This window comes from Manis javanica, chromosome 9 (assembly GCF_040802235.1).
Source record: "Manis javanica isolate MJ-LG chromosome 9, MJ_LKY, whole genome shotgun sequence".
Lineage (NCBI taxonomy): Eukaryota > Metazoa > Chordata > Mammalia > Pholidota > Manidae > Manis > Manis javanica.
Window position 1 is genome coordinate 55,685,323 of NC_133164.1, and position 27,037 is coordinate 55,712,359.

General features: G+C 35.7%; 1 protein-coding gene across 12 annotated transcripts in view; it reads right to left on the bottom strand.

Annotated features, from left to right (window-relative positions):
* ZC3H13 (zinc finger CCCH-type containing 13) overlaps positions 1–27,037 on the bottom strand; it is a 99,468-nt gene that overhangs the window by 24,457 nt on the left and 47,974 nt on the right. For all 12 annotated transcript variants that reach the window (XM_073212619.1, XM_073212617.1, XM_073212622.1 and 9 more), the window contains 3 exons: positions 20,246–20,556; positions 9,728–10,192; positions 3,467–3,658 (listed from right to left, as the gene is read on the bottom strand). In XM_073212619.1, coding sequence (XP_073068720.1) covers positions 3,467–3,658; positions 9,728–10,192; positions 20,246–20,556 — 968 coding nt within the window. The remainder of the gene's footprint in view (positions 1–3,466; positions 3,659–9,727; positions 10,193–20,245; positions 20,557–27,037) is intronic.

Consider the following 27,037-nt stretch of genomic DNA (forward strand, 5'->3'; position numbering starts at 1 on the left):
TGCTACTGTGATGCTTCTATTTTCATATTACATATGTTTGTTGGTTAATTATAACGATGATACTACAAAATGTCCAACAGGTTTGCAACTGGAACAGCTAACATTACCTTATTAAGCAAAATAATTATAGGATATTTCTAGGAAAGGATGGGTTCAATATAGTAATTTGAATTTCCTTTCTTATCACAGATGAAAATTATAAAAATTATCCATATTTACTCTTTAGAGGTTATAGATTGATATAAAAGTTCTTAGAATTTTAAAGCCAAAACAAAACAAAACCTAGTCTAGCCCCTTTCCTCCTTTTCTTCTTAAAAACATAGAAATTATGTACCGGAACTTGACTTGGCAAAGCCACAGAAATGGTAGATATATTAGAACATCAGGACTAGAGGTCAGTTCACTTAAACCCTTTTTTACTTTTGCTGAAACCAAGTTAAATTTAAAATGGTTCAATTCTACTACAGTTTTTATTCCCAGAGTCTAAATACTCATGTCTTAGACTGCCTGATTTCATGGCTTGAGGGTTAAACTAATGTCACAATGAGTGCAAAACAACCTGAAATTCAATACTGCAACTTACAATAATTCATATTTGAAATTTATAGTTATAGCAAATGTCAGGGAATAAATTATTTTACTGAGACACTATATTTTAACAGGTATAACTCTATTTTCCCAATCAAAATGACAATGTTCTTTAAGTCAAAGGAAGTGGAAAGAGCATGAGAACACTCCACTTTACTATGTCTATTTTTCCTATCTTTTCCCAAAAATACGTCCTTTGAAGATGTGCTTTTCTTCATATATTTCTTTATCTTAATGAAAGACATACTGATTCATGGAAGCTGGAAATCTCTGTGTTATCCAAGTCCTATCATATTTAAGTACTATTAATTATACTCCCAAAATATTTCTTTATTCCATTTCCTCTCTCCATCCCTACAGTTAATATATTAACTCAGACTTTGATCAGCTCTTTTCAGATGTCTATGTCATCAACCGTCTAACTGATTTCTATCCTTGTCTTCAGTCTTTACCCAGACTTTTTTATACCTTTTTGATGAAAACTCATTTCCTCAGATGCTTAAAAGTAGTGAAAAAGTAATTAAATTCAAAACTTACAGCCTTATTATTAAGGCTGCTGACAGCCTGGCCTGTAGTCTGTCTCTCATTAATCCTCTCTTCTAGCTTCCTTCCTTTTCTACCAGAACAGCTTACCTCTACCTTAACCTCAATATTCTTTGCTACTCTGAAGCATATGTTTCTCTTAGTCCTGTGTATCTGCACATGCTGCACCCTCTCCCTGCAAAATGTTTCTTCCCTTGTTCCTTCTAGCATCCTTTTCAGGAAGCTTTCTTGGATTTCCTCAGAAGTCTGTTTGCTCCTTTGTCTTCTCACAGACTTTATGTAGTAGTAGCATGTCTCGTACTTCAATATTAGTTTGTGAAAAACTAAAGAGAAGGTTTAAATTCCTGGGTACAGAACAAGGTACCTGGGCACATCTCTACCTCAAACTCTATCAATGACCATATTGCTGACCATATTCCAATCACCCTGGGTCTTCTTTCAAACTCCAGGACATAGTAAGATATTTCTCATCTCAGGGAACTGGCACATACTCTCCCCTCTGCACAGAATATTTTTATCCTTAATCTCTGCAATGCTAGCTTCTTCTCTTGCATTTACACCTCTGCATAAATGTTATCTCTAATTTTTCATAAGCATTCCATCTAGATAAATAGGTACCTCTCTTACCCTTATTTCTGTATCCTTTCTTTGTTTCCTTGACTGCACTAAATAATCATTTCTTTTTTTTGCGGGGGGGGGGGGAGTTATCTCCCCCCATTAAGTTCTACAAGCACAAGAAATCTTGTACTCCAAGAACCTACAAGGTACATGGGTACTCAATAAACATTTTTAGAACATATGAGCAACTTCAAAAACATATTTCTACTTCAATCATACAACCACTATTTACTGAAGTAATTATGTAAAGTAATAGAAAGAGAATAGGACTTGCAGTCAGACGACCTAACTTAGAACTCCAGCTCTGAAACTTACTTCTCTTTAATACTGGAAAAATCACTTAGCCCAAATCTCATAAATTATGAAATATGGATTCTCTTAGCATACCTACATTCACAAGGATATTGAAAGTCAGAGAATACAAAGCAAATATCAAGCATGTACTGGTAACTCAATGCATATATGGGGGGTTGAACTAAATATAAGATCAAAAACAAATGTTACTACTGAATTCAGGTATGAGATGAGCAAAACCTGAGATAGGACAGGCAACAAAACAAAACAAAAAACAGGAATGGAGATAAAAATAGCATTACCAGGATGTGGTATTAGATTAAAGCGAGTAAAGAGCACTGAATCAGTGTTATGGAAGTATAATTTCAGGTATCAACACAGAACATAAAAACTCCAGCCTCATCTGTGTAAGGAAATCACACACATCTTTTAACCCAAATGCATAAGGCATACCTTAACAAACCCAACCCAACCAACTCTGACCTCACCAGTCTCTGATCTCATCTTATACATCCAAAAGTACATGGTGTCGTAGAGATTTCCTTCTCCTCTCATTACAACCAATATCCAGATACGATATTATACAATCTGAGTTACCAAGATTCAGCCTGTTACAAAGCATCAATATTCAATTACCTACTCCATCAAGTTTCATACTATATTAATATCAGCACAATAGCAAAACTTAGTTTAGTAACCTACCAAAATTAGTAAGACCTTCCTAAGATCTTAAATGTTTAAGGGCCCTAATATCTATGGACAATAAAAGCTTGTTAAATAAAGTACTTATAACTCTTCTTTAAATGCCTTCTTGTAACCTTGTTTCAAAACTGATTTAAGAGATCATCTAATAGTATTAAGAGAAAATGTTTAGCTTAAGATATATAAGAATATAAGTAGTTAAGTGAACATTGCATATTCTCAGGAAGGAACATCAATAAAGGGTTTCTCCAAACAGCCCCAGCCTTGTCATCATCCTTTTTTCTTGTTCCTCTGTGGCCGTCCTTACAAGACTCTGTTTATCACAGCTTGGGAGTGAGTGGCTGAGATACTCAGTAAGAAAGTTTAAATACCTCTTGAATCAAAAACATGTGGAATTGTGGAATGGCATCCAAGTATCTGCATTCTTTAGAGTTGTGAGCTATTTGGTTAAGATGAGAGCAGGGTACCTCAGTTCATGCAGTATGCTCGTACCTCCTACCTCAGGACCTCCTCTGTTGCCAAATAGGTACCAGTAGCTATTTACATACTTACTCCTTGTAAACAAGGAAGATTATATAAATAAATATAATAGTTTCAAATGTGTCAACCAACAAATGTCTCAAAAATATCTTATATTAAAAAGTAAATTGGTAACTGTTTTCAAAAACCAATTCTCCCAATCAAGGTCAGTCACTACTAAATAATACTGCATTTGACAAACCTCTCTCTCTGTTGTCACGCCGGTCTCTCTCTCCATGTCTTCTCTCAAAGGAAGAATCCCTTGCTTGATCTCTGTTGTCTCTTTCAGGGTATCTGTCTCTCTCAGGATAGCTACTTCGAGTTTCCCAGCTGTCATGGTAGTTGCTACTACTACTGTGACTATCAATTTGAGAACCTCTTGTGCCTCGACTTCCTAAACAAAGGATATTCACACAAATGTTTAAACACATATACTATATTCAACAACTTTTGTCAGTCAGAATCTTTCCCCCCAAAAAACACAGATAGAGGTGTTTTTTGTTTTGTTTTTTGGTGTTCCAAAGAACAGTAATCATTGCTGAAAAGAATATTAAATATTGGATCAGAAATACCCAAGTTGTCTGAAGACTGACTTGGGCTAGCTGGGTCTCAGTTTTCCCTATCAAAAACAATCATATGGTGGAGTCATAAGGCAAGAGGACTCATTTCATTTAACCCAAAAAACAACAAAACAAAAAACAGGACTATCTATTCATATCTAATTTACAGAAATATTATGAAAATCATGAAAAATATGGTATTATTGTTTTGATTACAGTTTATAGTGAAAACATTCCAATATAGAATCAAGGTACTTTGCTGACATTAAGTGGAACCTGAAAATTTTTGTTAAAAAATGCGGGAAATTGATGTTTATAGTAGCTTTACTTGTAAAAGCCAAAAATCAGAAAATACCCGAATGACTTTCCATGGGTGAGTGGTCAAACAAACTGTGGTATAGCCAGACCATAGAATACTAACAATAAAGGACAAGCTATTGATACATACAACAACTTAGATGAACCTCAAGGAAATTATGCTGAATGAAAAAGATAATCTCAGCAGGATACATACAGCAAGATTCCATTTATATAACATTTGAGGAATAATTGTAAGATGGAGGACATATTAGTGGTTGTCAGGGGTCAGGAACAAGGGAGGGGATTTAGATGTGGCTATAAAAGGGGTTAATGGTGATGGTACAGTTGAGTATCTTGATTATGGGAACGATAATGCAAGGCTACACAGTCACTAAGGAAAACAGTAACTCAGAAAGTTAAAAATAGAACTACCATATGATCCAGCAATCCCACTTCTGGGTATACAGTTGAATCCTGAAGAACATGGGGGTTAGGGGTACCAACCTGAGACAATAAAAAAATCTGTATATAACTTTTGATTCCCCCAAAATTTAACTACTAATAGCCTACTGTTATCAGAAGCCTTACTGATAATAAACCAGAGAAAAAATTTTCAAATTGTTGCAAATCTCCAAAAATTTTTCAATATATTTAGTGAAAAAAAGCCCTGTATAAGTGGACATATACAGTTCAAACCCATGTTGTTCAAGGGTCAACTCTATATCCAAAGGAACTGAAATCAGGATATGGAAGAGATATCTGTACTCCCATCTTCATTGCAAGCCAAGACATGGAAGCAACCTAAATGTCCACTGACAGACAAATGGATAAAGAAAATGTGATACAGACATATAATGGAATATTATTCAGCCTTAAAAAAAGAAAGGAAATCCTGTCATTTGAGACAACATGGATGAACCTGGAGGACATTATACTAAGTCAGACACATAAGGACAAATACTATACATGACACCACTTAAATGTGGAATCTAAAAGTCAAACTCTTAGAAGCAGAGAATAGAATGGTGGTTGATAAGGGCTGAAGGGAGAGGGGAATAGGTAGGTCATTAGTTAAAGGGTTAGTCAAAGAGTACAATTAATTAGTCAAAGGGTACTACAAAGTTTCAGTTGTACAACAGGAATAAGTCCTAGAGATCTACTGTACAGTATAGTGCCTACAGTTAGTAATACTATACTATCTACTCAACAATTTGGTAAGAGGGTGGATCTTACTTAGGTCAAGCATTCTCATCACATACACAATACTAATAAATAGAGTGAGAGGAAACTTGCAGGTGACAGATCTGTTTATGGCATAAACTGTGATGGTTTCATGGGTATACACTCATCAAATTGTATACATTAAAAGTGTGCAGCTTTTTGTATGTTGGGTATAGAGGACACACACACACAAAACAGGCTTTGAGCATAATTCTAAATAATTTTGACAATATGTCAATGATCAAAATATCTGTAAGAAATATTTTAATAATTAAAGACCAGAAGGAAGAAATTTACATTTTTTAGAAGACTACAAATGAGCTATATATAACACCTAGAAAGGAAAAGGTTAAACATCAGATTAGATGCTGTTAAGAAAAAATTATTAATAAAAGATATACCTGAGGATACAACCTAGAAAGTTAAAGGATAAAAATGAAAAATTTGAAAGGAAAGTTAAGAACCTCAAGGAAGACACAATAAGATTTAACATATGTCTAATAAATGCTGTTTAGAGTCATATTTAAAACAAAAAGACATAGAAAGATTGAAAGGGTGGAAAAAGACATCAAACAAATACTAACCAAGAAATCTGTGAGCAAAATAACATACAAGACAAAAAGCACTCTTAGGGTAAAGAGGGTCATTCTATAATAATAAAAGGAATAATTTGCCTTATGTTTATCTTATAGCAAAGCCTCAAAATACCTAGAGCAAAAATTGATCAAATTACGCAAAATGAACAATTCACCATGATTGTGGAAGATTTACATCTTTGTAATGTTAGAAAAAGCAGGCTAAAAAAATTGAATGTATATTTGAAAGCATGGTTAACAAACTTGATCTCAGAAACACATTTTTCATTTAAACAATAAAAGCATATATACAACATTTATAAAAACTGACTGTTGAGCCTCTGAATAAATACAAATGCCAAAGAACTGATTTCAAAGAGTCTTCTCTGATCATTAAAACTGGGGAATGGGATTTATTTTAAAAAGCATGGTTGGAAATTTAAAATCCTTTTTGTACATGACTCATGAGTCAATGGAGAAATCTTAGGAAGTGTTTAGATTAAAACTTATTAAAACTTAGGAAGTGTTTAGAATGTTTACTAATTAATAAGTACCACACATTTCAGAACAAAGTAAAACGTAAGAGTATAAACTAATGAAATAAACAAAAGAAATACAAAAGAATATAAACAAAACCAAAGATCAGTTCTTTGCGAAGACTCAAAATGACAAACCTCTGGAAGACTGAGAAAGAAAGAAAAATAAGGGAATATAATTACAGATAGAATAGAGATTTAAAATTTGAAAACAAATTTCCTGGAAAAATAAAACTTACTACACTGCTTCAAGGAAAAACAAATCTATATTACAGTAATCTAAATCTATAATTCTTAAAGAAACTCAATTGGTAGTAAAAGCTCTGACCATCAGAAAAATGACGAGACAAACATCAAACTGTCAAGAACAGGTCACTAATCATATGTAAATTGTTCCAAAGAGGAAAAAAGAAACAGTAGTTCCAAACACATTTTATATGGCTAGTGTAACTTTGATCCCCAAACCAAACAAGGACTATATAAAAAATGAACTACGCAGCGGTACACTAGAACTGGTTCGCACTAGCTCTAAACAGTCAATTGTGTGCATCTCTTCCCTGCTCCACATTGAGTGACATCATGTTTAGTAGCTCAGAATCTGCTGTGGCAGGATTACCATGGAAATGGGCAAAAGCAAAAAGTCAGAACTTTTCTTCTGAAGAGTCAGTTGTTAAATATTTACCCTCATATCCTTCACTATATGCCAATCTCAATTAAAGAGATGCTTAATTCAAACAAATTTTAACAAGTCTATTATAGAACTTTAAAAAAACTGAAAAAATTTCAGTTGCCTAGAAAGGCAAGGGTAGTTCTAAATTTAAAAAAATATACACTTGCCCTTGAACAATGTGGGATTTGGGGGTGTCAACCCCTGTATACTCAAAACTCTGCATGTAACTTTGGCTCCCCAGAAACTTAACTACTAACAGCCTACTGTTGACTGGAAGCTTTACTATTAACATAAACAGCTGATTAACACATACAACATTTATACATGTTATATGTATTGTATACTGTATTCTTACAATAAAGTAAGCTAGAGAAAAGAAAATGTTACTTTCAAATTGTCCCACGTATCCAAAAAAATTTTTTTTGAAAACCACCTGCATGTAAGTGGACCTGTATGATTCAAGCCCACATTTCAAGGGTCAATTTTTTAACATAAGGTAAAAGAGACACACTATGATCTCAAGATACAGAAAAAACAGTCATGATAAAACCTGGGAAAATTAGGAGACATCCTTAACACAATAAAAGCATCTGCTGACAATCTACAACCACCATGCTTAACGGTGAAATGTTAGCAATAATCCTTTAAAATCTTAAACAAAGCAAAGAAGTCCATTAAGCCATTTATACTCAACACCAGATTGAAAGAGCTGCTCAGCAGATTATTGACAGTAAATAAATAATAATCAAAAAGAACCAAATCTGTCTGTTCCCAGACATATTTAAGAGAATCTAATTAGATCTATGAAAATATCACATATAAGATTTATAAAAATCAATTACCATCCATACCCCAGCATTAAGCATTAGAAAATGAAATGTTTTAAAAGATACCATTTAGTGAGAATTGTACAGTTATTCATGGAAACACACTGTTCCAAAATAAAAATGATTGGAACACCTAAACATCGACCAGTGTAGCACTTATAGTAGTCTCCCCTTATCTGTGATTTTCCTTTCCACGTTTCAGTTACCCATGATCAACAACGGTCTAGAAGCTGATAATCCTTCTCTTGACATAGCCTCAGAAGGCTAATAGTAGCCTAATGACACATCATTACATTATTAACTTCACTTCATCTCATCACACAGGCATTTTTATCATCTCAAATCTCATAAAAAGGGTGAGTACAGTATAGTAAGAAACTTTGAGACCACATTTACTTGATAAAGTGTTTACTTGATAAAGTAAAGTTTATCACAGGAATGTATATATAGGAAAAAACATGATATACATAGAGTTTTGTACTATCCACAGTTTTAGGCATCTACTGGGGGTCTTGAAACTATCCACTGTGGATAAGGGGGGACTATTTTATTAACTTTGTAGTATATCCTACAACAGACACTATGTGTCAAAAGAAGGAGGTAGCTGTTTACCAAGATGACTGATATGGAATGATCTCCAAGATATTTTTAAGTGAAAACATCAGGGTATAAAGCAGTACGTAGTTGTCTTTTTTAAAAATTAAATACCTGCTGTATAGAATATTTCTGGGAAGAATACAGTAAAATTGGCAAGAGAAGGAGCTAAGTCAGGGCAGAGGAAGGATTTTCACTATGTATCTTTTTGTACCTTTGAAATTTTGAATCATATGAATTCATTATTAAAAAAGAGTTATTTGAAAGTACCATTTAAAATGGCAACAATAATGGTGAGTAGCCAGGAATTAAAATATGTATAAGACCGTAACAGAAAAAGCTGTAAATTGATAAATTTAATGCATCTGAAATAAAAATCCAATGGTTTTTCCACAAAATTAAAAAAAAAAAAAAATCCTCATTTTTAAGATGTATATGGAAAAGTAATGGGTGAAGAAAAGCCAAGACAACTATGTAGGAAAAAGTGAGGGAGGGGCCTTTACCTTAATGTGAGGCTGTAACACTGACCAAGACGGAAAGAGTAAGACTGAACAGAATTCTGAAGCAGTGTTCTCGGGGAGGGTGGAAGAAGAGAAAGGCCAAAGTAACTCATTCCAAGCAGTCTGGAGACAGTCAGATACATCTGGGTAGGTATTTATTGGGTAATGGCAAATGTTTTTCAGGGAAAGATAATAAAAATGGTTCAAGATCCTGATGTGTGATGATCTGAGGTGGTCTAAGCAAGCACAAATATTGAATATACAAATCAATAATTATGACACCATCAATTTTGAAAACCTAACATTCAAACCCAACTTTAATGATCATTTATCATATATATATATATGTACCTGTTTATTAGAAATTACTTCCTTTTGATTCTTTTTGGCCTGTTAGCAATTTTCTTAGTGTTCTACATTAATCAAGATGGTAAGGCATGACTGGATATATAACTCAACCAGAGGGTCTAGGTAAGGCCCTATTTATCTTCTCCTACTTGAGCTAACAACTCCTATTTAGAATTTACAGGGAAGATCACAACTTTAATTAACTGAAAATTATGTTGACAAAATTATGATAATGAATGTAAGAAATAATATATTTAGAAAAGAAATATTAAGAGACTTGATTTCTGTATGAACATACAAGACAGAGTTCACTGACTAGTCAAAAACCTTACCCTTTTCAGGTAATTCCAGAACTCTTCCCCTACTTCTGCCCATCCGGTCATTCCTAATTTCACTTCGAGACTCATTTCTGGAATCACTCCTTATTTCAGTACGAGAACTTTCTTCTCTCAGGTGATTCCTGCCGTAACTTCGAGAGTCTTCCTGGTATGTGTCCTCCTTTCGATGAGTATCCCGACTTTCACGGTCCCTGTAGTCATGGGCCTCACGAGCAGACCGAGCATCTCTGGGGTCGCGGCTCTCTTTACTGTCTCTGCTGTAGTCTCTCACCTCCCGGGTGTCCCGACTGTCCCTGGAGTCTCTTAGCTCCCTTCGGTCTCTGGTTTCCCTGGCATCTCTCCGGTCTCGACCGTCTCGAGGCTCTCTGTCATCTCTGTGGTCTCTAGAAGAGCTCTGATCTTGTTCATATTCTCGTTCATCTCTTGAGTCCTTTTCTCTATCCCTTTTGCCTCTAGTCTCTGTAATGCAATTTTAGAAATCAACCATAATTGCTTTCACAAAATTTTGGAAACTAAACAATATATTAAATATGGAACTTATAAATGTTTTGAAAATGTCAGCTCATATTCTTTGTAGAAAATAAAAGTAGAAAACATGGGCAAATAAGAAAATTAGAACCATCCATAAACTAAAATTCTAAAGGTTAACTTTTATTAACATTTGGATAACTATGTTCTTGACTAGATAAACTGGATTTGAATATGATCTTTCCCTGCCCTAAATTACCCATACTTACAGATCTTAAACAACTGAAACAAGTAAGTTAATCTCATATGCATAGCTTACTTTTCAGAAACCACTTTTAGATTCAGAGGCACACAGGACTTTAATCATCCCTACCAAGACTTAGGTCAGACTATACCACTCAAGACCATCTCAAATGTGCTTAAGCACTTGACAGTGACCAACAGTTAGTAAGCTGGCTGGCATAGAGATAGTGCTGTTCACCCTCTCTTTTCTTGAGCCATTTAATGGAGTCACACTCCTGTTCCCAAAAGCTTTCTCTACTTAAAGCATTTTCTAGAATAATAAATAAGTGATTTTGGTTTTTAAAAAGCTGGATTGAACCTGATCATTTAATCCAATCTTGTCATTATATAAATGAAGAAATAGAAGCCTAGAGCTTAAATGACTTAGTCAACCCCACAGCTCACAGGAATTTGCAAAGGTTAGAAACTTTTCTTCAGATATGCCTACAATAAGCATAAACTAGATACAGCATAAATCTGGTATGACGGAATCTGATTAAAAAAGATAAAGGCCATTTTTCTTTGAGGTTCTCTTGGAAACTGACTTCATAAGTTGCTTTTACACTCTGTAATTGCCTCAAGATTTGAGGCTATTTTCACAACTGTAGCAGCTTTCTGCTTAGGACATTATAAATTTACCTCCTTTTCTCTGTGTCCTAAATGGCTAGGTTCACAGACTTTCTCAAGTATCCAAACAGCTAGTATTCACAAAATTCCCTAGATTCTTACAGTAACTTACCTCCTCTGCTACTTCCACAGATGCCATTTAAGAAAAGAAGCACCCAACTAGGATTTGATCTCTCCATCCCTTTTTGTGCACACCTATCACTTCTAGTACTCCTCCAATACCAACTGTGCCTAAATATATGTTCACCTACTACAAGGTTCTTCTCTCACAATGTCCCCCATACATCTTTACAAATACATCTAGTTACTATATTTTGTTCTTTACCCTACCTCCCCACTAGTTATTATTTCAGAAAGTGAAATTTAAATAGAGAGGAACAAACATCTGCTACATCTTTTGTACAGAAGGCTAAAGAAACATCCTGTTTACAAAGAACCTAAACACATATGGTTTATTTTAAAAGGATTCTTCCTGTAACATAAGCCATTCTTAAACCCAAAAAAGCATTCCTGTAAGACTCAATGGCATACTATTTCCCCTTCATTATTGGGTTCAATTAAGTTTTCAGTCAATAAGTAGTCATTAAATGTATACTATATACCTGGTTGATTGTAGTTGCTAAATATCTTATTAAAAGTAGTAGATGGTGTAAAAGAATTTTCCCATCTTACCAATGTTCCATAATACTTTTGTGCTGCTCTGGTTCCAAAATCATGTATATACAGCATAATTCTAAAAAACAGGTGCTCTCTCTGATCCCTACCCATGCATCCATCATTTTCTTGAATAAGATAATTTGATTAATTATTGCTTGCACTGTTAATGGGAAAAGAGTAAGTTCAACATGTTTCATAGGAGGCTGATGTACTATACTCACAAAGAGGCTTTTAAAATGCAGATTAAAAAGAAACGCTTCAGGGAAGCAAGTATTTCCTGAGTACTCACTATGTTAAAAAACTAACTCAGGAGAAGTTAAGGAAAAAAAAACTTGTTAAGTTAAATAAATAAGGACAAGAAACTTAGACAAGAAGTACCAGAAGAGATGAAAGCATTTCCACTACTATATTGTCAAGTAATAGCATCTCAGCTTGAACAGGAAGAAGCAAATCCAAAGTTAACTTAATTCTTGGGGGTCTAGAAAGGAAAACTGTTTTGCTTACTTCTTTCTTGAGTTACACCTAGAATACTCATCACTTGGTTTGCACTAATCTTCTGAAAGTTCCCCCAGCCCTCATCTCTTTATCAAACCACTTCTGATGCTTTCAAATTCTCTCCCCTGTTTTGCTTTTCTTACCTTCACTTCGTTTTTTTTTTTTCTTGAGAGGGCATCTCTCATATTTATTGATGAAATGGCTGTTAACAACAATAAAATTCTGTATAGGGGACTTGATGCACAATCATTAATCAACCCCAAGCCTCTCCAATTCTCAACAGTCTCCAATCTTCTGAAGCATAACAATAAGTTCTTACAAGGTGAACAAATTCTTACATAATGAAAAAGTTCTTACATGGTGAACAGTGCAAGGGCAGTCATCACAGAAACTTTCGGTTTTGATCATGCATTATGAACTATAAACAATCAGGTCAAATATGAATATTCGTTTGATTTTTATACTTGATTTACATGTGAATCCCACACTTCTCTCTTATTATTATTATTATTATTATTATTTTTAATAAAACGCTGAAGTGGTAGGTAGATGCAAGATAAAGGTAGAAAACATAGTTTAGTGCTGTAAGAAAGCAAATGTAGATGATCAGGTGTGTGCCTAAAGACTAAGTATTAATCCAAGTTAGACAATGACAACAAAACATCCACGGATGCAGAAGATTTCTCTCAAAATAGGGGGGGTGAGGTTCTAAGCCTCACCTCTGTTGATCCCCAATTTCTCACCTGATGACCACCCTGTGACTGTGCCTGTCTTAGGTTGTTCCTCCCTTGAGGAATCTTACCCGTCTCTGGCTAACCAGTCATCTTCCGGGGCCATACAGGGAAATGTAAAGTTGGTAAGTGAGAGAGAAGCAATATTGTTTGAAAAGGTTAGCATTTTACTCCTTTGCAGATTTATGCCCTGTGGCTTCTATGCCCAGCATTTGTCTTGAGGTATCTTTACCACTTGGAAGAATTATGATACTCGGTAATTTCGATATGAGGCACAAATTCTATTTAAGGGTTGTAATTAGGAAGGAAGAAGAAAAGCTATAGAAGTAGCACTCGGAAGAAAACATGGGAAGATTGATTATTTCTTTGACATATCTTCTTATAGAGTAACATAAGCATGTATAGGCTTTAAACTACTAATTAAATTGCGTACACACATTAACATAATAGGAATACAGCTATGTAACCAAAGCAGACCTACAATTACCAGCCATATCCAGTGAAATCAAGAAAACCAGTTAGGCACCCTAGGCATTTGTGAAAACTTATCAATGATATGATGGATATTGTTTAACTGAAATTGAATAGTTTGAGAAAAATCAGACAAATTAAAACAACACATTCCTGGGAACTGTTCACATCCCGTATGTTCTTTTAACAGTAGATTGTCTGTAGTCGTAAGATGATTTTGGAGCGCTGCAACTGGCACTTCTCCTAATTCTTGGTTGAGTTGCGACAGTAAAGATCAGGTCAAATTTGTTGTTTAACTGTATGCACAGGCCAGCTTAGATATCTCCTTCTTCATTCCAATGGCAACTCCAGGAACCGGTGGGATGAGTACAGCTACAACTGCAACAGCGCCAGGATCGTTGTTGAAGTTTTTTGATGATCATCCTCTGGAATGACTCTTCCAGAGAATGTTGATTTTGGAAGTTCTTCTTCATATCATATCTTAATTCATTTTCTGGGTAGCCAAATTAGGCTTTGATCCTCTGTATAAACACAAACAAACCCTTTGCCCACACTTTGATATGCCCTTTATACCACTGTGAAGAACTCATTGGAGGTCACCACACAGAAACTGCTTTTTTTTTTTTTTGAGGAGGCATCTCTCATATTTATTGATCAAATGATTGTTCACAACAATAACATTCTGTATAGGGGACTCAATGCACAATCATTAATCCACCCCAAGAATAATTATTCTCATCAGTCTCCTATCTTCTGAAGCATAATGAACAAGTTCTTACTTGGTGAACAAATTCTTACATAGTGAATAAGTTCTTACATGGTGAACAGTACAAGGGCAGTCATCACAGAAACTTTCTGTAACCATCAGGTCAAATCAAATGTGAATATTCGTTTGATTTTTATACTTGATTTATATGTGAATCCCACATTTCTCCCTTATTATGATTATAATAATAATAATAATTATTATTATTATTTTTAATAAAATGCTGAATTGGTAGATAGATGCAAGATAAAGGTAGAAAACATAGTTTAGTGCTGTAAGAAAGCAAATGTAGATGATCAGGTGTGTGCCTATAGACTAAGTATTAATCCAAGCTAGACAAGGGCAATAAAACATCCATGGATACAGAAGATTTCTCTCAAAATGGGGGTGAGGTTCTAAGCCTCACCTCTGTTGATCCCCAATTTCTCGCCTGATGGCCCCCCTGCGACTGTGCCTGTCTTAGGTTGTTCCTCCCTTGAGCAATCTTACTCGTCTCTGGCTAACCAGTCATCTTCCGGGGCCATACAGGGACATGTAAAGTTGGTAAGTGAGAGAGAAGCCATATTGTTTGAAAAGGTTAACTTTTTACTTCTTTGCAGATTTATGCCCTGTGGCTTTTATGCCCAGCATTTGTCTTGAGGTATCTTTACCACTTGGAAGAATTATGATACTCGGTAATTTCAATATGAGGCACAAATTCTACTTAAGGGTTGTAATTAGGAAGGAAGAAGAAAAGCTATAGACGTAGCACACGGAAGAAAACATGGGAAGATTGATTATTTCTTTGACATATCTTCTTGTAGAGTAACATAAGCATGTATAGGCTTTAAACTACTAATTAAATTGCGCACACACATTAACATAATAGGAATACAGTTACATAACCAAAGCAGACCTACAATTACCAGCCATCTCCAGTGAAACCAAGAAAACCAGTTAGGCACCCTAGGCATTTGTGAAAACTTATCAATGATATGATGGATATTGTCTAATTGAATAGTTTGAGAAAAATCAGACAAGTTAAAACAACACATTCCTGGAAACTGTTCACAACCCGAATGTTCTTTGAACAGTAGATAGTCTGTAGTCTCAAGATTTTGGAGTGCTGCAACTTGCACTTCTCCTAATTCTTGGTTGAGTTCCAACAGTATAGATCCAGTCAAATTTATTGTTTTACTGTATGCACAGGCCAGCTTAGATATCTCCTTCTTCATTCCAATTTCAAGTCCAGGAACCGGTGGGATGAGTGCAGCTACAACTGCAACAGCGCCAGGATCGTTGTTGAAGTTTTTTGATGATCATCTTCTGGAATGACTCTTCCAGAGTATGTTGATGTTGGAACTTCTTCATATCATATCTTAGTTTGTTTTCTGGGTAGCCAAATTAGGCTTTGATCCTCTGTATAAACACAAACAGAGCCTTTGCCCACACTTTGATATGCCCTTTATATCATTGTGAAGAACTTATTGGAGGTGACCACACAGGAACTGCTTTTTTTTTTTTAATAGAAAGGAATATTATCAGAAAAATGTATTTCCATAGCTGATCATCTGACACCTTTTAAATGATCAAAATTAAGGATATTTAAAGCATGCATTAATCATTGATTTACAGTTAGTTTTATCCTATCAGGGTGTAATCCCCCTTTTCTTTTTTTTTTTTTTTGCTATCATTAATCTACAATTACATGAAGAATATTGTTTACTAGGCTCTCCCCTATACCAGGTACCCCCCACAAACTCCTTTACAGTCACTGTCCCACAGCATAGCAAAATGTTGTAGAATCACTACTTGTCTTCTCTGTGTTGTACAGCCCTCCCCTTTTCCCACTCCCCCATTATACATGCTAATCATAATACCCTCTTCCTTCTTCCCACCCCTTATCCCTCCGTGCCCACCCATCCTCCCCAGTCCCTTTCCCTTTGGTACCTGTTAGTCCATTCTTGGGTTCTGTGATTCTGCTGCTGTTTTGTTCCTTCAGCTTTTCCTTTGTTCTTATACTCCACAGATGAGTGAAATCATCTGGTATTTCTCTTTCTCCGCTTGGCTTATTTCACTGAGCATAATACCCTCTAGCTCTATCCATGTTGTTGCCAATGGTAGGATTTGTTTTCTTCTTATGGCTGAGTAATATTCCATTGTGTATATGTACCACATCTTCTTTATCCATTCATTTACTGATGGACACTTAGGTTGCTTACAATTCTTGGCTACTGGAAATAGTGCTGTGATAAACACAGGGGTGCATCTGTCTTTTTCAAACTTGAGTGCTACATTCTTAGGGTAAATTCCTAGGAGTGGAATTCCTGGGGCAAATGGTAAGTTTATTTTGAGCATTTTGAGGAACCTCCATATGGCTTTCCACAATGGTTGAACTAATTTACATTCCCACCAGGAGTGTAGGAGGGTTCCCCTTTCTCCACAGCCTCGCCAACATTTGTTGTTGTTTGTCTTTTGGATGGCAGCCATCCTTACTGGTGTGAGGTGATACCTCATTGTAGTTTTAATATGCATTTCTCAGATAATTAGCGATGTGGAGCATCTTTTCATGTGTCTGTTGGCCATCTGTTATTTCTTTTTTGGAGAACTGTCTGTTCAGTTCCTCTGCCCATTTTTTAATTGGATTGTTTGTTTTTTTGTTCGTTGAGGTGGGTGAGCTCTTTATGTATTTTGGACATCAAGCCATTATCGGATCTATCATTTACAAATATATTCTCCCATACTGTAGGGTTCCTTTTTGTTCTATTGATGGTGTCTTTTGCTGTACAGAAGCTTTTCAGCTAAATATAGTCCCACTTGTTCATTTTTGCTGTTGTTCTCCTTGCCCGGGGAGATATGTTCAAGAAGAGGTCACTCATGTTCATGTCTAAGAGGTTTTTGCCTATGTTTTTTTCTAAGAGTTTTATGGTTTCATGACTTACATTCAGGTCTTTGATCCATTTTGAATTTACTTTTGTGTATGGGGTTAGACAATGGTCCATTTTCATTCTCCTAAATGTAGCTGTCCAGTTTTGTCAGCACCATCTGTTGAAGAGACTGTCATTTCGCCACTGTATGTCCATGGCTCCTTTATCAAATATTAATTGACCATATATGTTTGGGTTAAGGTCTGGAGTCTCTACTCTGTTCCATTGGTCTCTGGCTCTGTTCTTGTGCCAGTACCAAATTGTCTTGATTACTATGGCTTTGTAGTAGAGCTTGAAGTTGGGGAGTGAGATGCCCCCTACTTTATTCTTCGTTCTCAGGATTGCTTTGGCTATTCGTGGTCTTTGGTGTTTCCATATGAATTTTCGAATTATTTGTTCCAGTTCATTGAAGAATGTTGCTGGTAATTTGATAGGGATTGCATCAAATCTGAATATTGCTTTGGACAGGATGGCCATTTTGACAATATTAATTCTTCCTAGCCATAAGCATGGGATGAGTTTCCATTTGTTAGTGTCCCCTTTAATTTATCTTAAGAGTGACTTGTAGTTTTCAGGGTATAGGTCTTTCACTTCTTTTGTTACGTTTATTCCTAGGTATTTTATTCTTTTTGATGCAATTGTGAATGGAATTGTTTTCCTGATTTATTCTTTCTATTGGCTCATTGTTAGTGTATAGGAAAGCCACAGATTTCTGTGTGTTAATTTTGTATCCTGCAACTTTGCTGTATTCCGATATCAGTTCTAGTAGTTTTGGAGTGGAGTCTTTAGGGTTTTTTATGTACAATATCGTGTCATCTGCAAATAGTGACAGTTTAACTTCTTCTTTACCAATCTGGATTCCTTGTATTTCTTTGTTTTGTCTGATTGCCGTGGCTAGGACCTCCAATACTATGTTAAAATAACAGTGAGGAGAGTGGGCATCCCTGTCTAGTTCTCGATCTCAGAGGAAAAGATTTCAGCTTCTCGCTGTTCAGTATGATGTTGGCTGTGGGTTTATCATATATGGCCTTTATTATGTTGAGGTACTTGCCCTCTATTCCCATTTTGCTGAGAGTTTTTATCATGAATGGATGTTGAATTTTGTTGAATGCTTTTTCAGCATCTATGGAGATGATCATGTGGTTTTTGTCTTTCTTTTTGTTGATGTGGTGGATGATGTTGATGGATTTTCGAATGTTGTACCATCCTTGCATCCCTGGGATGAATCAATCCCACTTGGTCATGGTGTATGATCCTTTTGATATACTTTTGAATTCTGTTTGCTAATATCTTATTAAGTATTTTTGCATCTACGTTCATCAGGGATATTGGTCTGTAATTTTCTTTTTTGGTTGGGTCTTTGCCTGGTTTTGGTATTAGGGTGATGTTGGCTTCATAGAATGAGTATTATGTCTTCTCTGTGTGTCTGATAAATTTCTGAGGTAAATCCATCCAGCCTGGGAGTTTTGTTCTTGGGTAGTTTTTTGATTACCATTTCAATTTCTTTGCTCGTAATTGGTTTGTTTAACTTTTGTGTTTCTTCCTTGGTCAGTCTTGGAAGGTTGTATTTTTCTAGGAAGTTGTCCATTTCTTCTAGGTTTTCCAGCTTGTTGGAATATAGGTTTTCATAGTAGTCTTTAATAATTCTTTGTATTTCTGTGGAGTCTGTCATGAGTTTTCCATTCTCATTTCTGATTCTGTTGATTTGTGTTGATTCCTTTTTTTCTCTTAGTAAGTTTGGCTAGAGGCTTATCTATTTTGTTTATTTTCTCAAAGAACCAGCTGGTTTCTATTCCATCAATGGCCTCTTGCATCTTATCCATTCTGCTTATAAATCCTTCCAGATTTATTTTCTCAAAGAACCAGCTGGTTTCTATTCCATCAATGGCCTCTTGCATCTTATCCATTCTGCTTATAAATTCTTCCAGAGTTTGTTTTACTTCTGTAATCTCCTTCCTGGCATCTGTGATCTCTCTTCAGAATTCATCCCATTGCTCTTGCATATTTCTCTGCATCTCTGTCAGCATGTTTATGATTTTTATTTTGAATTCTTTTTCAGGAAGACTGATTAGGTCTGTCTCCTTCTCTGGTGTTGCCTCTGTGATCTTGGTTTCCCTGTAATTTTGCCTTTTCATGGTGATAGAAATAGTTTGCAAAGCTGGAATGAGTGACGGCTGGAAGAATTTCCCTTCTTGTTGGTTTTGTGGCCTTCCTCTCTTGGGAGACCATTGACCTCTAGTGGCTTGTGCTGGGCAGCTGTGTGCAGACAGGGCTTCTGTTTCCTGCCCAGCTGCTATGGAGTTTATCTCCACTGTTGCTGTGCACGTAGCCTGGCTCTGGCTGCTGCTCCAAGATGGTGGAGCCGCATTGGAGGGGGAGCAGCCGGTAGGCTATTTATCTCCATAAGGGGCTTCCGTGCTCCCTGATGCCCAGGGAGTTAGAATGCCCAGAGATCCCCAGATTCCCTAACTCTGGACTAAATGTCGTGCCCTGCCCCTTTAAGACTTCCAAAAAGCACTCGCCAAAAGAAAACAACAACAACAAAATAAAAATAAATAAATAAATAATTAAAAAAAAAAAAAAAAAAAAACCCCGCTCGCTTTTCTTTGCCCTCAGGCACCAGCCTCAGGCAGCCGCTCATTGGTCTTGCTGCCCTGTTTCCCTAGAATCCAGGACCCCACGTATGTATTGTGTCTGCGCTCTTGTCTGGATGGCTGGGGCTAGGTGTTAAGCAGTCCTGGGCTCCCTCTCCTTCCCCGCTCCGACTTGTTTTTTTTAAGAATTAACTAAATAATTAGAGGGACACTGTAAGAATCTGATGACTAAAAACTTCTAGACTTCAAGAGTACTTCAGTAAAGCATCTTAACCAAAGAAAGCACCAACTTAGTATACATATAAATGCCCACTTACATTTGTCACCTTACATTCCTATGCTTTTAAGCACCTCATATCGCCTTCAAAAACTCTCATCAGTATGTTAAGATTTAACAATACAGTTCTTTTCTATCTCTTATTATAACAATAAATCTAAATGTCCCATTTTTTAATAAAGAATATCTACTTAAAGAAAAGAACTCTAAAAAAATTCAGGTGAAGTATAGTGCATACCTTCCCTCCTTTCATGACGCCGATCATGAGACTGTGAAGTTCGTTCATGATCATGCCTCCCTTTCTCCCGCATTGGAGAGCGATGTCTTGGGGGACTTTGCTTTCTCTGAGGAGAAGACAGAGAATGTGAAGGATAAGGAGAAGCAGAGCGTCGTAAAGGGGGAGTTACTGTCCTCTGATAAGATGGTGAAGGAGTTCTTTTTCGATGAGGAGAAGGAGAATGTCTTTGAACAGATGATCCTGATTGTGAGGAAGATGAGTGATGTCTAGAAGATAACGGAGAATGATGTTGTCCTGCAGGGGAAGTAGACCTGTAAGGAAAAATCACAATGAAAAACATGTTTAAGAGCCTTCATTTCTAGCCAAAGGAAAATCACTTTCAAAAACAAAATAACGCAAAATCATTGGTTGTAAAAGTTAAAGCTAAATGTGTGAATAATAATTTCAGTATAAATTTTGGTTCCCAACACTGTAAAATAGCAAGTTAGCTTTTAAAAATTTGACTGATCTACCTACATACCTGAGGCAACAGCTCTAGATGAGACACACACTGCCTTTCCCAGCAGCTTTGGCTCCAAGGCACACTTCCTTTTCCAGATAACATTCTCCCTGAGCACACATGGTCTTACCCTCATTTACTGTATGGATTCACCGTTATTAGAGATAATTGACAGTGTGAGTAGATACCTGGAGCAGGGAATCCACAAAAAGCTACAGAGAAAACATACTAGTAAGATTTAGGCAGAAGACAGCTGTGAGAATGCCTGTAATTTAAGGCTGTGGGAAAAGGGAAAAGCCGTCACCAGGTAAGCCAAACCAAAGGCCTACACTGCCTGCATTGGCACCAAGGATGAGGAAGGAAAGTAGGGTTAAGGGAAGACATACTCCTACTGCCTTCACTCTTGGGCAGCACAAACTGAGTGTTAGTTCCTAAGTCTTCCTTTATGCCCTTCAAATCATCATCTTTCACTGGTGCCAGAGAAACCTCTGGAAGCATAGCCTCAAGAAGCACACCTGAATCATTTACAGTGTTATGTCCTGGGCCCCATCTACAATGAATATGCAAAACGTGAGTGTGATAGAGAGCCAGAATGTACACATTTGTGCAATAACTAAAAAGAAAAAGGACTGTTTAAAAAATGATATTCCAGACATCATATACCCACATAAAAGCCATATTCCTCAAAGCAATCATTTCAAAGGCTAGATGTTTGTTCAAAAAATTCTGGAGTTCTAGTCAAAGTATTTTAGATTTACCCTTGGTGTCTATGAAAAATATTTTTTAATATCTACAATGGTGGCAAAATGATTATTAATCCTAAACCAGAGTTTCTCAATCTTGGCACTACTGACATTTTATATTCAGTAATTCTTAAGAGTAGGGGAATGTCCCGTACATTGTAGGAAGTTTAACGGCATACCATGCCTTTATCCTCTAGAAGCCAGTACCATCTCCCTCACACCCCCATTCATGACAGTAAAAAATTACTCCAAACACTGCTAAAAGCCTCTAAGGAGGCAAAATCAGCCAAAGGTAACAACCACTGCACTAAACTATGTTATTCATAAATGATGCATTCATTAGTAGACCTTTTCTATCAATAGAAGATTTAAGTCTAGAAAATATATGCTACTAAGTCAGGAAAGTGATTCAATACATTGGAAGAATTTTGCAGACCAAGGATTTAAGCATATAAAAACACCTTTGGATAACACTGACTAAGGTAGTTAAGTCAGCTAACTAGAAAGACACACTTACCTAGCCATTCTAAGTTATCTGTGATTCCACTAAACCTTCAAGCTTTTAATAAAACCTATGATAGTCCAATAACATTTCTATTCAAGTTTGGTGTCAAGAGCATGAAAGAAGAAGGTTCAGTTTGAGCTTAGGATAATCAAGCGATCACATTAAGGTGTTAACCAAAGTGTTAAGTTAAGGCTTCTATATTTTAACCATATTTTGCATGGTGAAAAGAGAGGATCTGTTACCACAACAAGATGGGTCAAATTATGGATATGAGCCTAATTGGACCCAAACCTAAGTACATTCTGCATATGAAAAACGTATGACTCTAAATAACAAAACTATCTTGAAATCTGACCAAAATTATTAGTACTTCGGCTTCTAGACAATTGTAGATATCTTAAAATACACTGCCACTTAGAATAGCAGTAATTCAGATTAACTAGTTTTAGACTCTAGAATTAACTGGTTTCTTATCTGAGGGGAAGAAAGAGGTGACATTTGAAACTCAAATAAAAAGGGAAGTTTATTGCACAAAGAGAAGTTTGATACCTCAGAACAGAAATCTATATACTGTCAGCAAGAGCTCTGTGATTTATAGCACATAGGAAAAGCCACTCATTAGCCTCCCTTTACTCCCAACAGAAGCTTTTAAGTGCTGCTGTAATTAGGACATGATGTGGGATAAGAATATTAGGGTATATTTCATTGGGGGGGGAATGTAAAAAGTTAAAAAGTTTAAAAAGAAAAACTGTCAACATGCAAGTTAATTTCACCTACAAACCAATACACACTGAACTTTCTTAAATCAGTAACACTAATTCTTCTGTCAATAAATGGTTTGTATTTCTCAAGTATGAAAACATACTTGTTATAATGTAACTAACATCCATAATTCAACCTTTAAAATCATTATGGAAAAAGTATACTTCAAAAAAAAAACAAGTGTACTATGGACACTAACAAAATCATCTCTATTTTCAGTGGTAAAATAAAACTGATACATGTTTCATATTCAGGCTCTATTATCATACATAATAAGACTGACAAAACCACTAACATAATAATAATGATAATATTAACAGTAGCAGGTAACATGTAAATTGCTACTATGTGCATGATGTTTTAAGTGCTTTTTCATCTTTACGACAACAATACTATGAGTTAACTGAGCCAGAGAACTGAAATCCAGTGTATCTCAACTACAGGGTCTAGGAGTAGACAACCAAAAACAAAGCAAGGCAATTTCAGCTAATTAATGTAACAATGACTATAAAACAGCAAAATGAAATAGAAACTGCTGGGTCCAAAAAGAAAAGGTATGTCAGTTGGACTACCTAAGGTTGCTTGGTAAGGAAAGGGTCTTTACTAAGAAGATATTTGAGCCAAGAGCTGAAAATCTGAGGGAAGAACTTTCTGTGCAGAGTTCAGCAACCACAAAGGAGGGAGGAGGGATAATGATATATAAAAACAGAAAGAAGACAGGTATAACTATAATTTACAAGGAAGTGAATATTCTTACGAGAGAAGGTTACAGAGCAGGCAGGGGCCAGATGATACGAAGCCTTCCAGGTCATAGTAAAAGTCTGGATTTTATTCTAAGCATAAGGAAATCACAGGGGAGTTTAAGGCAGTCAAGTGTCATTCATAATCAACCAATCTTACTTACCTAAATATGTAAGATAGAGAATGAAAATGCTCTGTGTGATGATTTGTTTTAGGCCTAGTAATTTGCTGTCCCTTTGCAGCAGGTAATAAATACACCCTGGAAGGAGAATTATTTCTAACTGAAAGATGACAATCTTTTGAAAGGTATCTCCTCCAAAAATATATAATGGAACTTGTAAAACAGATTTGACTCAGGCAAATTAATAAGAAGTTTTAGATAATGCAAGTAAATCTAAGTCAAATACTAATAATATTGGTTTGATTTCACTTTTGCATTTTTGTAGAAATGAAGTAATTAAAAAAATTTCAATTTAAGAATGGAGAATATTAATATAACCCTTAAATCAACACATTCTTCAGTGCTCTTCAAATCCAGGTTTATTTATCACTTAAATAATATAATTTTTCAGAATCTAGTTCAAGAGCCTTCCTTATACAGACTTCTTCAATCACTTGACTTAGCAATCTAAACATGGCACCTAGCTTGGTGATCAAGATTTAGAAGAGACAAATACCTGGTCTCCCTGGCACAAAAGATTGTTTCTAAGCTCTAGGGGTAAGATAGCCAGTATTCCAAATGAAATAAAACCAAGAAACAATACATGTTAGCAAAACACAAATTAAGACTACTGGCTCCTATCCTCTATGTGGCAGAATGAGTTAAATGTTGTTACTTTCTCCTGGGACGGGAGAAGGTGGTGAGAAAACGAAGGAGGACCAGACCATGCCAAGAAAGAGGAGGGTGAAGAATGTTCTCAAGTCCCCAGTGATTTCCCAAACACAACATCTCCTCAACTTAGGACAGCAAGAGTGTCAAATAAGGGAGATTCTTTAAACCTCTACCACTGTCCTGGAAGTCTTACACAGTCACAGTTCACTTAATGGTCAGCGAAAAAATTACCACTGATAGCACAAAACTACAGCCAGACTGGGATAAGTTTTTGATAGTGCAGCTGAGTGTCTTTCATTAATCTCACTACATAAAACACAGCGCCACATCTTTACTGGAGTGCATTTCTGGCCTCTACTTGACAAACTATGTATTTCTGATTGGACCAATTACTGGGATAGGATAAAACTTGCCAACTACCTCATGCTACTGAAAACCTCTCTGAAACTGCCTGAGAACAGCTTTCCTCTCAAGTCTCTTAATTTCATCAAGCATGCTGGACAAAAGGGGGAAAGTACAATTTTTAGGCATAGAAATACCATTCTACATTTTGACTGTAAAACAGCAGCTTCTCTGTTGAGCTTACCATATTTTCCCAGTATCACACCTACAAAAGAAGCCCAAGCCTTGATCAACTGCACTAAATGTGAATGGCTCATTTTTACCCCCAATGTGACTGAGTTGTTTTGATATTTATAAAACTCTTATAACACAAGCATCTCTAACTTTACTGTATTACATAACTATGTCGTTCTATCACACATCTTAAATGCCTTAATTTCATATCCCTTGCCAAAATTAGCATTCACATGAAAATACTTTTTAGATCTACAGTCAGGGACCAATTAAATGAAAAAAAAAGACAATGTGTTAGATGCAATTCCCAACCTCAACACAAAGGTTCCATTTTAATATTAAAAGATCTGATTATCCTTCATGATTATTTGTGTTAACATCCATAATTGGGAAAATGTTATAAATGATATTCAAATTCATCATTAAAAAATTATATTATTCTAATTACTTTGATAAATGTGTATAACCACAGAAAGGAAATAAGACTGAATTTGGTGGTAATTTGCTTATTCTATTAAGTTGGAGTCAAAGCCAACAAGTTTTGAATCACTACATCTGTCTTTCAAATCTGGATAAGACTCATGCAGACATCTGTACTCCTATCAAAAAGTAGTTAGATTTCCATATTCAGGCAATTATAATGAAATAATTTTTCAAAACTAGTTATGCTCTTAATACTATCCTCTCATTGAAACAGAATAGTCTGAAACCTAGCATTTTGATTACAACATCTTACTTGCCAGTAAAACCATATTTTAAATACTTAACCAAATGTCCAACAGAATGATTTGTATGGAATTCTTAGCTAACCTCTCTGGTTAACTACTATCCCAAAATTTTTTATTTGTTTAAGTCCTTGTTCTTAAACTACACTAACATATTGGTTTACTTTCTTGATTCAACAAACTATAAAGAAAGAACATAGATTTTCACTGGTAAAGAGATATTATATTTCCACTGAAACATCATTGTAAGTATCTAATTTAGGATTATCTAGATGTGATAGGTTAGGAATATTGATACTCACAAAAGGTCTCTTCACAAGTGATTTTCTGACTAAATATCTAATTTGAACTTAATTTCTTTGTGAGTTACATATTTTCTAAACCAATTATAGAATAAAAAGGATTTAGCTGAATTCTAAGTAATCAAGATTTTACTATTTTTTGTACAGAGCAGATCACAAAAGGCTTATTTTTTAAAAAATACTTTGGGCAATCACTACATTTTTTAAAAGCAGAGTAATAAATCCATAATTTCTTTTGAAAAACAAGTGGTATTCAGGTTTTGATCAATGCTGCATAAACAAATCACAGCTGAGTAAAGTCTACCATCAAATTGGAAGACACTGATAACAACATTCCTTTAATAACTGTGGCCACTAAACTCCTTCAAAAGCAACTAAATGATAGAATTTGGTATTGAAATCAACGCATATTGTGGGAACAGAGTATATTCTTAACGAAGTTGATGTTAGTTTGGGGGCAAGGTGAAGTTACTCAAATTCTCAATACCAGTCTGCAGCAGAGGCCTAAGGAATGATTAATAATTCTTAAAAATGTTGAAGAGGGAGGATATCATGCAACTTTCTAGGAGGCAGTCTCCCCCTTCCAAACACACACAGGCAAAACTTTACCCAGAAGTCAATAAACCCCTAAAATCCACCAATGGATCTCAGGTTAGGAGGGCCTAATGTAGAAGGCTATAGAACTGAGACACAGAAGACAGGGAGAAAGACTTAAACTCATAGGATTGTGTGGTTTTGTTACTGCCTGTCCCACATGTGTATGCACACTTTTCTAGTAACTTAACAGGAAACCATCCTTTAAGAAATGTAAGCAGTCTCCTATATCTAATAGGCCTAGTAAATCTTACTTGGAAGGAAGAAAAAAATCCATATTCAGAAAGATATTATTCTATATACACATGATTACTATATTGCTTCCACCCACAGTAACACAGCTTCTGACAACATACTGTTCACTGCTGCATAACCAGCTTTTGGAGCAATGCCTACCATACACTAAGTATTCAACAACTATCGGATGAGTAAATGAATTAGCATACTTAAACACAACACATCTGGGTAACCAAAATACTCCTAATAAGCCCATTGTAACATGTAATTTAATTT